General features: G+C 55.5%; 1 protein-coding gene across 1 annotated transcript in view; it reads right to left on the reverse strand.

Annotated features, from left to right (window-relative positions):
- Positions 1 to 1,064, reverse strand: part of OLFM1 (olfactomedin 1) — a 35,862-nt gene extending 34,798 nt beyond the window's left edge. Inside the window, exon 1 of the mRNA XM_011957323.1 lies at positions 896 to 1,064. Coding sequence (XP_011812713.1) covers positions 896 to 1,045 — 150 coding nt within the window. The 5' untranslated portion in view covers positions 1,046 to 1,064. The remainder of the gene's footprint in view (positions 1 to 895) is intronic.
- Positions 1,065 to 11,786: the final 10,722 nt, after the last annotated feature.

An 11,786-nucleotide genomic window follows, 5' to 3' on the forward strand; every position in this document is an offset into this window, starting at 1 on the left:
CGGGCGGGGCCGACGCAATCCGCCCAGGAAATGGGTGGATTTTTCCCCTTGTTCGGCTCCCCGCCGCCCCCTGGCTGCCGGCAGCGAGATCTGCAAACTCCAGTCCGCCCAGGAGTTGGGATCAGGGTGACATGAGGAGACGGACGCACCACCATCCCCAGATCATAAAATACCCGGCGGCGGCGCGGGGACCCCAGCTGGGGCACGGCCCGCGGCCCTCCTGTCCCGGGGCTTCTCCCATCCTCAAGCCTAGGCACCCCTCTCCGATCCCCGCAGAGGGACCGCTTTGGGGCCAAGGTTGCCCGCAGAGAGACGGCGCCATCCTGCCTACTGGGGCCCTTTTCCGCGGTGATTCGAGGGTCCCAGCCAGCCTGGACCCTCGCCGGAAATCCAGCGGGCAGGGCCGGTTCCGAAAAGCAGCCAGACTCGCGAAGGCCTCCAGCGCCAGGGGGGCGTCGGGGTATTGGTGCAGAGTTAAAGGCGCGCCTGCGAACCCTGGGCAGCCGCGGTGCCCTAAGACCTTGCTAGGGAGGAAGGGAGCCAACCGGCACCCCTGGCACCGGCACAGCAGGGCGGGGGCTGGGGTGGTCCGCTGTGGCCCGCGGTGCACAGGGAGGGGCCTGGGAGGGCGCACACCGGGCAGGAGCTGCATAAGGTCTGGGGCTCAGACCTGGGCCTCAGGAGCTGAAGGGGCCACGCCCATGAGCGTGGTGTTGGGGAGGTGGGGGTGTGGGGCCGGGACTGGGGTCTGTGGTGGAGGGGCGTGGGTTGGGGGGTGTCCTCACTGGCTCAGGGGTGGCGCTTGAGTCCTGGCGCCCAGGCCCAGCGGCAGGGCAAGTGGCGCACGCTGTCCCTCTTCCCGGCTCTCTGCGGCGGCGACGGCGGCAGGACTCACGCGTGTCAGTCCCACCCGAAGCGCAGGCCTGACTGGGTCAAACGAGTTAATAGGGCTTTTGCATTTGCAGAAGGCTTCTAATCGGAGATGAAAGCCGCTTCCTCCGGGGCCTTCCATTAAGCTTTCCCAGCCATTTGGGAAGGAAAGCATCCCCCAGCTCACTCACTACACTTCTCTGCCTGGGTGAAAATTAATCTCCCTTCCTGGATGGGATTTTGAAAGACGGACGCCGGACCGGAAGGAGCGCGCCTCCCTGGCGCCCGCCTGAGAGCAACAACGCCTTCCTGGGGCTTTTCTCTCTGTGCGCGCGGTCCTCGGCTGTAGAGACTTCAGCTGCAGCCAAGATGATCCTGGCCTGAGTGCTGGGTGTGAGACCCGCTAGTTAAATGAGCCCCTCAGATCTGCTTTTCTGATGAATGCTGTAATCCCAGGCAGCCAGGCTGGGTCGAATGCCAGGATATTCCAACTGTTGGGGAAGGGCGCCATCTCCCAGTGTAAGCTGGGACTGCAGGTCCGGCTCACAGACTGGGCCCCGGCCGAGACGCAAGTCCTGTTGGGCTGGCTCCGCCCCGCTCCTCTGGCCATGCACGTTTAACACCGATTCAAGGCCACAAGCTGTGTCTGTCCAGATCACTCACGCCGCTTCCCACTGCGGAAGGACAAGGACCACTTGTTCTGTGAGAACAACTTCAAATGCAACCCAATCCCATCCACAAAACTCTCAGGCCATCTCAGAAGCCATAGACATTTATTTAACGAAAGTACAAGATTAACCTGCACCTGAGCCGCTCTAACCTGCACCTGAGCGGCTCCAACCTGCACCTGAGCGCCTCTAACCTGCACCTGAGCGGCTCCAACCCGCACCTGAGCAGCTCCAACCTGCACCTGAGCGGCTCCAACCTGCACCTGCTCCAAACTGTCCCATCCAGTTTCTAAAATCTGTGATTCAGTGGGCGAAATCGTTTTGAAAGCGTCGTCAGATAAGGCTTGAGTAAGTGTAATTTGATTTAGAAGGCCATGGAGCATTCCAGAAGGAAACTATGGATTGTTGAAGAATGAAGGCATTTGGATTAGAGGATCCACGGCCCCAGCCAATACCAAGTGTTCCTAAAGAGGACTTTCAATCCCAATTTCTTCACGACTTCTCTTAAAGCAAGGGCTCATTACACCTGCAGCTCTGAACAATCATACGAATACTGATGGGGCGGGTGCTCCACAGCAGATGGCACTAGGGCTTTGCCATGCCTGGCACCTACCCAATCCTTACTGAAGTGCATGGTGTGGTGGCATTGACTCCACTGTATAAATGAGAAGTCTCAGGCCTAGAAAGATGACAAGACCTGTCCAAGGTCGTATGGAGACAGCCTATTTCCAGGGCTAAGCCCATACACATGGTAGCATCCTTGTCTTGTAAATGTCATGGCCATAGTTAAATCTCATGAGCCCCAGAAGTGGCATGAGTCGCATAGCATGAGCTGCATGGCCACAGAAGCCCTGGCCGTCTGCACAGTTCCACGAGCCACAGAGGCGCCAGAAGACATTTCATGGGCCCTTGCCTTCCATGCTCGTGGGAAGGACAGGAGGCTGCCCGCCCCTTTTGAGTCCTGGCAGGAGCCTGCACCAGCTTCCTTGTCATGACAGGTTAGACCAGCCAGGTCTCTGTCCTCATGCCAGCCCCTTACAGGTCTTGACCTTGGTGGACTCTGTATAAATTCATCACCACACATAAAAACAAGCATACCTCCTCCGCATCCCCCGGCTTCACAGCTCAGAAGATGCATGTGTGAGAGGGTGCTCCTGCCCAGCTTGCTATAGACCTTACAAGAGGCGGACACACGTGGGCTGTTGAAGAATCACTTCGGGAAGCCCTAGGACAGCCACATGGTGAGCTGGGAGGACAAAGATGACACCGACACCCACAGTCAGACAACCACCGACACCTACAGTCAGAATAGTGAGGTTCACAGGATGCAAACCTACTCAGGTCCCAGAGCCAGGAGTGGCCGCTTGGTGGGAAGCAGCTCTCTGGGCCACTTCCTGATGCTCCTTGGCAAAGGATGCCCTCAAGGGACAAAGTTTGGATGCCTAGTTGCTGTTTAAAAATGCGCATACTGTCCTCAGGCTATTGGCAAATACCTTGAAGGGAAACAAGGGGAGGGGAGGAAGAAAGGGAGGGAGAAGGGAAGAAGAAGAGAGAGACAAAGACAGAGAAGACAGATAGGAAGACAAAGAAATGGAGAGAGAGACAGAGAGAGAGGAGAGAGGAGAGGAGAGAGAAGAGAGACAGAGAGGTGAGGGAGAGAAAAGAGAGAGAGGAGAGAGAAGAGAGAGGAGAGAGAAGAGAGACAGAGAGGTGAGGGAGAGAAAAGAGAGAGGAGAGAGAAGAGAGACAGAGAGGTGAGGGAGAGAAAAGCGACAGAGGGAGAGAGGAGAGACAGAGATGAGAGACAGAGAGAGAGAAGAGAGACAGAGAGAGAGAGAGAGGAAAGACACAGAGACACAGGTCCCACATGGAGCCACCCCTACTTTTTCTACGCTGTGTGTACCTTTTTCATTCCCTTTCTGTGCTGGAACATTCCTGGAGCAAGGAAAGGACCTGGCCTCAAGCCAGGCAGCAGGGGAGGAACCACGGGTCCCCTGAGCACTCCCTCTTGACAGCCACAGAAGACTAGCATGGGTCTTCTGAGCCAAGGGTCCCCCACACTCCCCTCCTCCTAGGCCTCTGGGTTCACACATGGGTGGAGGTGTAACTGCTCCTCACCCCCTTCCCTGGAGAGGATTTCCATCCTGGCCCGGCTCCCTGTGCCTGGCAGCACCTCCCATAAGCCAACAGTCTCCCAAACGCCACCTGCGTCAGGCGTGGCTGTGTGACCTGCAGCTTTGGCCAGGGGAGGCAGAATGGCTAAGGGCCATAACTGAGCAGCTTTCAGAGTCAAATGTCTCAGCCACGCCCTGACTCTCTGCCTCTGTCATGAGGGAAACGGGCCCAGAGAGGGCCCCTCCCTCGCCCAGGGCCCTTGAATGAGAGGACATGTGAGCCAGAGGTGCCCCCGGGTAGCCTGTGCCCTATGCACGCCGTTGCCATCGGGAGCCACTGTGCTTGGGGTTTGTGAGCACAGCTGGCCTGAGCTGCTGACCCAGGAGATTCAGCTTCCTCCAAGGCATTGTCCTTCTCCCTTTCCCTCCATGTCAGCTGTTCAAGTCCCCCAGTGACAGTGATGGGGAGCCACTTCCCCTGGGGAGAGCATCCCACAGACCCTTGGCTGTCGCTGGAGGACGATTCTTCCATTCAGCAGTCAGCTTCGTGTCCAGCTTTTCAGTCCTAGTTCCTTGTCCATCCAGAGAGCTGACTTATCCACGGCCCCTGTTCCCCCAGACCCCTCCTGCACCCTCTGCGCTCTCCCTGGCAGGTTCCACACCTCTTTCATGGATATCGTCTCAGCCTGGCCATAGCCAGGCCATGGGAAGTCAAAGCTGTGTATTCCCTTAGTTGCCGAATAGAAAAGAGGCCAATTCTGGGAGTGGTACTTGGAAGAACCGGGACAAGATAATTCAGCAGACTGATCACCCTCTGGGCTGAATGCACATTTTTCAGGGACCCCACAAACATGATCATTTCCTACTTCGCAGGTGAGGAAACTCTCACCGTAACTAATGGGGAAGGGCAGCCTGGTTTCTATGGACTCAGTCACTGATCCTGACATGAATTCAAAGGTGACATCGTGATGAGAAACATCAAAGAGTCAGTCCCAGGGTCCAGCTGGGAATGTGGAAAATGCCCCAGGTGGCACCATTTGCTTACAGCCAAGGATTTGGTGCTGCCAGATTCCGAGCAAAGTTCTTTGCATCCAGATGACACCCGGCCTCTGCACAGGAGGCTCCCGGGCACTGCTGTCAGAGACTGTGGAGCCTGGAAACTTTCTTAGCCACCTCTCCCCAAGACTGCTGCAGCCCCTGGGGGAATCTCCTGTTTCATCATCCTTTGTATTGCTGATGGAACAAAGCATCCCTGGGTCTGTCAATGCCCCTTACCTGCGGCCACTCACAGCTGCCTCAGTCTGTGCATCTGGGGGACAAGAGACTGAGGATGAGTGGCCTGGGAACAGAAACCTGTGTGTGCATATTGGGGGCTAGGAAGGGGGCTGGGCAGGGGCTCAAGGACTCAAGCTGACAGCCAAATTGTTGGCAAATGGCTGGCTCCCCATTTCTGAGTCCCTCTGCGCTATCTACAAACCACACCCTTCAGTCATGGAGTGAAGTCATTTACGATACACTGATGTTCTTTCTTTGACTCTCAGGCCCACGAAGCATCAGCAGAAGCAAGTGGGGGAGACTTTCTTTTCAGCACCACTCAGGAGAGCCATTTTGTATGGTAAGGAAATCCCTGCGGCAGGGTTTAAACTCCCCAAGGACAACTTGTATACCTAAAACCACTAGACGGAATGGAACCACTTTAGGGACAGCCCAAAGCGAGGCTGTGAACTGCTGATCTGAATGTGGACAAGGGCTGGGGAGCCGGCCTCATTCCCATCTCCCCCTTACACTCTTCCATCTCAACTCTTCATGGCTACACACTCTCCAATCAGATTTTAACTGTCATTGAACTGTGCATAAGGAATATACGGGCCAGATCCCTGCTGCCGGTATGTCTTCTTGGGGTAAGCAGGTTGGCTAAGGCACATCTAAACACTGCAGCTGCCATCACCAGCTGGAGCCCAGGCAGGGGCGTGAGCTTTGATGTGAGCACAGAAGAAGCAGGGACAGGAAACCTTCTCCAGGTGAGCAGCCACACATGAGGATGGGTCAGTGCAAATGCGGCAGATTCTCTCCATGGTGGCCCCTCCAGCCACCTTGTGCAAAGCATGCCAAGTGCAACAAAGGGTGTCACCAGACCCGCGGGCATGTCGGGCGGTTTACAGCCTCATGCAGAGGCCACCTTATCTCAGGACGTGTAGGTCCTATTTCTTACTTCTTGGTCTCGAACTCCTGACCTCAAGTGATCCACCCGCCTCGACCTCCCGAAGTGCTGGGATTACAGGCATGAGCCACTGTGCCTGGCCCCTAATTCTTACTTCTTGGATCTCGAGTTGTCATACACATGCTGGGACATTTGAGGGGCACAGGGCTGCCTATGTAACCCCTAACCTTATGCCCCAGAGAACTGAGGCGGTCAAGCAGGTACTCCTAGATGCACTCTCGTCTCCAAGGAGCGGATGGGCCTGCTGGGGTGGATGGGGCTGCTGGGGTCTTTGATCCTCAAGGGTTGCAGGGAAACCACAAGCGGATCCCCTCCTTCTTGCCCTGCTTTCTCCTTCAAAAGCCCATTTTCAAGGTCAGCAGCCAGCAGCGCACATGTCCACACAGTCGGAAAGGCACGGCTGATGGGCTCTGCGGTGCGTTCCACAGAGGTCGGCGACCGGGCGGCAGCACTGGCACTTCCTGTACACTGGTGCTCGGTGACACTGCGCTGTTTTTCGACTATTGCATTTTCTTTCTGTCTTAACAAACACCAGAACTCAGGTTTCTCAGGCATCAGACAGACCTAGAGCTCCATCTGGGGCCATCACTTATGTGCTGGGTGGCTGGGCAGACGGCTTTACCTCCCCACACCTGTGCGTCCTCAGGTCAAGAATGAGGACAACTGCCCAGGATTGCTGGGACTGCCCCAACATGATAAAGTTTACTCCTGACACGCGGTATCAGTCCTCGCCACTGGTGGGATTCCTGGGGCTTTAACTCTGGGCGGGCTCCAGTTTCCTATATTATTTATTATCATTATTAGTTATAATACTTAGATTATTATTTTAATAACCTACAAACCTCAGAGGTGTGCATTTTTACTTTCTGATCTCTCTTCCCCTCCCCTCAGTTGCCTTGCGGTGCCAGTCGGGACAGCGCTGAGGTTTCTGACTGTGCAGGGCGTCCAGGATGCATCTTTCAGAGCTGAAAATTGGCTGCTCGCCCCGTCAGTCTGGTTAGTGGTTGCCATGTATCTAATTCAGTTTAGCTAGTCATTAGTTTTGTATTCCTTTACACGGTGATGTTAATACTGATTACAGGGCCTGATAACTTTAGTAATAAATACAACCCAAGGCAGGAAATTACCTTTCTTCTGATTGGGGAAGGTTGAAGTCAGTGGAATGAGAAGCAAATTACTTTAGGAGACGGAGCAGCTGCCTCATCGGCAGGATTGACAGCTCAGCGCCCCTGATGTCGGAAGCCTATCCACCGAGGGAGGCAGCCCAGGAATGGGAAAGGGGAGTGTGCCCCGCTCCCTCTGCGTGTCCAGAAGCGTCGCCAGCCCCAGAGGCCACGGCCAACTTCGATGCAAAGACTGAATGAATTCCACATATTCTAAAATAATTGGTTTAGGAAAAGAGCCAATTCCACCTGAACTCTTCCCTCTACCCCTGCACTCCACCCCCTTCTACAAACACTGTATCCTCCCAGCATGTCTAGGACAGAGTGGGGCAGAGAAGCTGGAGGGGAGGGCCTGGCAGGGGGACAAGACAGGTCATCCGGACCACCTGGTCCAAGCTTAGGTTTCAGCAGAAAAAGCGGTTAGCCGTTTCTACTTGTTTGATTTGCTCAGGGGAGTGAAGTGAGGTCTTCAGCTCTAGAATGAGCTAAATGGGGGGATGAGGAACAGACTTAGAGGGATGGGCCTCACTGGGGTTCTAAAGGCGAAGTCAGCATCGCCTCCCTGGTCTTCTCATCTGCTCTGTTCACACCAACTCACGACTCCCCACGTGCAGTCCAGGGTCCGCCCACTTCTCAATGCAGGCACCCAGACCGGCAAACAGCTGGCCCAACTCTGAGACCCAGCATACAGTAGCCACTCAATAAAGCCTGAAGACAAACAGTCACAGTGACGGTTGCCACTCAAGCCTGTTCTGTGTTCACTTACAGCTTGAACTCCACCAGGGGCATCCAGGGGTGTCATGTTGTAGGAAAGGCCAGGCCCAGCCTGGGGATGCATGGCTAATGAGGAGAGCTCCGCTTCCATCTTCAAACACTTCAAATACCCTCAACCTACATGGATTGAGCATTGGATGCAAGAGTCAGGGTTTCCAGGCCCTTCTTCCTGCTACAACCTCTGTCTGCAGCCGTTTCTGTCTTCTTCTTCTTCTTCTTCTCCTTCTCCTTCTTCTTCTTCGTCATCGTCTTCTTCTTCAGACAGAGTCTTGTGCTGTTGCCCAAGCTGGAGTGCAGTGGTGCAATCTCGGCTCACTGCAACCTCCGCCTCCTGGGTTCAAGTGAGTCTCCTCCCTTAGTCTCCTAAGTAGCTGGGATTATAGGCGTCCACCACCACACCCAGCTAATTTTTTGTATTTTTAGTAGAGATGGGGTTTCATCATGTTGGCCAGGCTGGTTTTGAACTCCTGATCTCAAGTGATCAAAGTGCTGGCATTAAAGGCATGAGCCACCACACCCGGCCTCTGTCCTCTTCTTCTTTCCCCCGGGCTCACTAGTGGACCCAGGTGCAACCTTGGACCCAGATCAAACATCCTCCTTCTCCAGAGCTTCCTCCGGCTTCCCAAACAGAACTCACTCCCCAACTCCCACCCAGAGCACTCGGCGCAGACACTTCTTGTGCCACTGAAACACATGATTATGGCAGAGCCTGGGGTCTTCCCTCAAAGCATGCCAGCCCCAGGTGCCAAGCAGCAAGGGTTTGGCTCACTCACCATTGTAAGCCTGGAATTGACCGAGTTAAATCCAACCAGCTGGTATTCAGGAAAGGCTTGTTTAAGGAGAGGATGAGTAAGCCAATGAAAGAATGGGGTTGGGGGGTCTGTAGCAGGAAGGGATCTTACTCAAGAATCATCTTGTTTAATCCTCCTTGTGAAACAAGGAAGGTCAGGCTCAGAAGGGTTAAAGGGCCTTTCTCAAGGTCACGCAGCCAGTGTCTGGTGGGATCGAGGTGAGAGTGAGGTCATCTGGGTTCAAGGTTGTTGCTACAAAGATTCCCGGCCCCTTTTACCCTATTACGTACAAAAAACATGCTTCACTCTGAAAGGAAGCTTGGGGGGTGTGGAGGCGGGAGCCCCTGCCCTGCCCCACCTTCCCCAAGGCCCAGAGATCAATGCCTCGGTACCCTGCCCGGGAAGCTCAGTACGATGCCACTTTACCCTGCTTCTTTAAGAGCATGAAATACCAGCCTTTTATGGAAAACCACAGAGCAAGACCATGTAAACTGTCTTTCTGTCTGAGGACAAAGTTCACCTGGCCCCACAGCCTTGCATGTCGTAGGCCATCCATCAACGGTTGGCATTTGATGGAGTGTCTCATCGTAAGCAAGCTGTCGGGAGAACAGATGGCCCGGCCATGTGCTCCACTCCCCCTGCCTGCCCGCCTGAATCCTCCAGGCAGCATGTATTAAGTGCAGGTAGGATCCAGGCATTTCTGACGTCTTCTCATGTCGACGTATGCTCATTTAGAAGCACAGTAGCCCTAGAATCGCATGTCCATCCCTTGGGCAGAGTTAAAAGCAAGGATGTGGCTGTGGGGAGCAATTTACCTACAGTGGAAGCAGGAGGCAGACACCAGGCAGCTCCAGCACCCTTTCCTGAAGCCCAGACACATTTCTTCACTCACTCACAAATGTGAACAGCGTTGCTCAAGGAACCCACGACGCACAACTTTGGAATCAAGAAAGTAAGATGCTTGGGGATGGATGTCCCCAAGTAGCTCTTGGAATCAGAGCAGGCTGGTCCTGCACCCACACCCACTCCCGACCCCAGGTGCCACCTTAGAGGTCAAAGGTGAAAGTCACCTGGTATAACCCCAGTGGGGCCCACCCCAGGGGGGGGGGCCAGGGTAGCCAGGCTCTCAGGTGCTGGTGCTGAGCCAGCCACTCTCCACCCCCTTCAGAGACTCGAAATGATTTCACCTGCTGAGCCTTTTCTCCAAAATCCCACCACATTAGGGATAATTGGCCTCCAATGCAAGATTCCGAAAGCACAGTTATCAGAAGCCAGCCCAGGGAAGGTAGAGTTGTACCGTGAGGGTGGGACGTGCCTCCTGGCTGAGTCGAGGGACACATTCCCCTGAGACAGCCTGTGGCTCAGCTTCAGAGAAAGGAACCTGCCAGGCCAGCAAAGAAAACAACAGCACTTCCCTTCCTGAGCCGGGAGGCTGCCGGCTGGCGGAGCTGACCAGGGTTCTGAAGGTGGCTGGCTGGGCCCTGACACCAAGGTCTGAGGATACAGGGGTGTGCACAGGGGCTGGCTGGGGTTCGGATGTCCAGGACCCTTTGTGTGGATGGACAAATACTTTCACCACTGAGATAAAGCTTCTAATTGAAGTTGAACCAAAAGTTTCTCCCCAGAACAGGGAATCTTTAAAAAGACACAAAGAGGAGAACTTACGGAGAAAAAGCATCTTTTGGCCTGGGCATGCAGGCTTAAGGGTGCCATTAAGGCTTGGAGGGCCCCTGGGTGCGGCCTTGTCCAGGACCATCCAGAACCAGCCATCTCTTTGCCAAGGTGTCTTGATAAGACACAAGCACAGCCCTTTATAGGGCAGCTTGCCACTAATCGGGACCTGGTTGCTCTTCTCTGCAGGTATCTGCTCCCCTCTGCGTGTGTGTGTGTGCACGTGAATGAATGCACCTGTCCAGCCACAGTGCACAACCACCACCCCTCCACCAGGCCTTCCTGTGGCCAAGAAAACTTCTCTCCTAGACGCCACACAGAACCTCTCCAGGGGGGACTGGCCGATCGTCTGGGCAGCACCAGGAGAGGGACTCGGAGGGTAAACGGGACGACGTAACCCCACTGCTGGATTGGGATTTGGGCTGCACGTTCTGGGCAGAGCCAGGGAGCCAGTGAGGGCTTCCAGGCAAAACAAGGGAAGCTCATTCAGTATCTTCTCTCCTGTGGTCTTCCTCTCACTCTCTGGCCCTCCCATCTCCTCTCCTTTGTTTCCTCTTTTATTCTGAGGGAGAGGGAGGCAGGGAGGAAGGAAAGGAGGGTCAGGGGCAGCTGGGGCTTGGGGCCAAGGTGCTAGCTGCCCATCACTTCCTGGTCTTGCCACTCCAAAGGGCCAGAGTCTCCCAGTTCAGAGCATGGCACAGTGGTATCATTGAAAGGGCATTTTAATGTCACTCCCAAGTAGCCCGGCTCCGGAGGCTGGCAGGCTCTTCCCAGCACCATGGTGCCAAAGCAGCCCTCCCAGTTCGGCGCTCACAGACAGCCCTTCTCCTCCCCCAAGATTTGCCAGCTCCAAGATGCATCTTTAAAATGGAGAATACCAAGCAGAGACCTTTCTCTATTGATACATTGTTCAGGGGACAACGAGCCCGTGAGAAATGCCCAGGATCCCCACACCAGCACACCACAGGGCTCTTCACTCACCTCCTGCCGGGCATGTGGCCACAGCCCCCCAAGCCCTACACATTAAGCCAACAATGCACCCAGCTGGCCGGTACGCTGGCTGCCCTTCCCAGTCTCAGCGGCACAATCCCCACCGCCTCTTTCCCGAGCCCCCAAGGGTGGTGTTATGTCCAAAGGGAGGATGTGCCCCTCAGGGGTGTGTGTTGCGGGTAGGATTAAGCCTGCCACCTCCAAAAATGCCTGGGGACTTGGCTATCCGGTTCTCACTCTTCCCCTCCAGATGACAATAGCAGCCAAAGACCCCCTTGTGCTGCCCTTCGAACTTCTCAGCAGGGAGCAGGGGGCAGCGGAGTCCTAGGAAAAAGGGGGCAGCTGTCAGCCCTGCTGGGCCGGAACTGGAGGAGCACCGTCTCGGGTCAGCCTGCACCCCTCCCTCCCACCCAGGTCCGGCCCAGCACCCTGGCCCCTCCCCAACCCTGGCGCTTCGGGTGCCCAGGCCAGGGGCGCGGGGCGGCGTGGAGCCGGAGCCGTTCCCGGACTTTGTGGGGCTCCCG

This window comes from Colobus angolensis, unplaced genomic scaffold (assembly GCF_000951035.1).
Source record: "Colobus angolensis palliatus isolate OR3802 unplaced genomic scaffold, Cang.pa_1.0 Scaffold44, whole genome shotgun sequence".
Lineage (NCBI taxonomy): Eukaryota > Metazoa > Chordata > Mammalia > Primates > Cercopithecidae > Colobus > Colobus angolensis.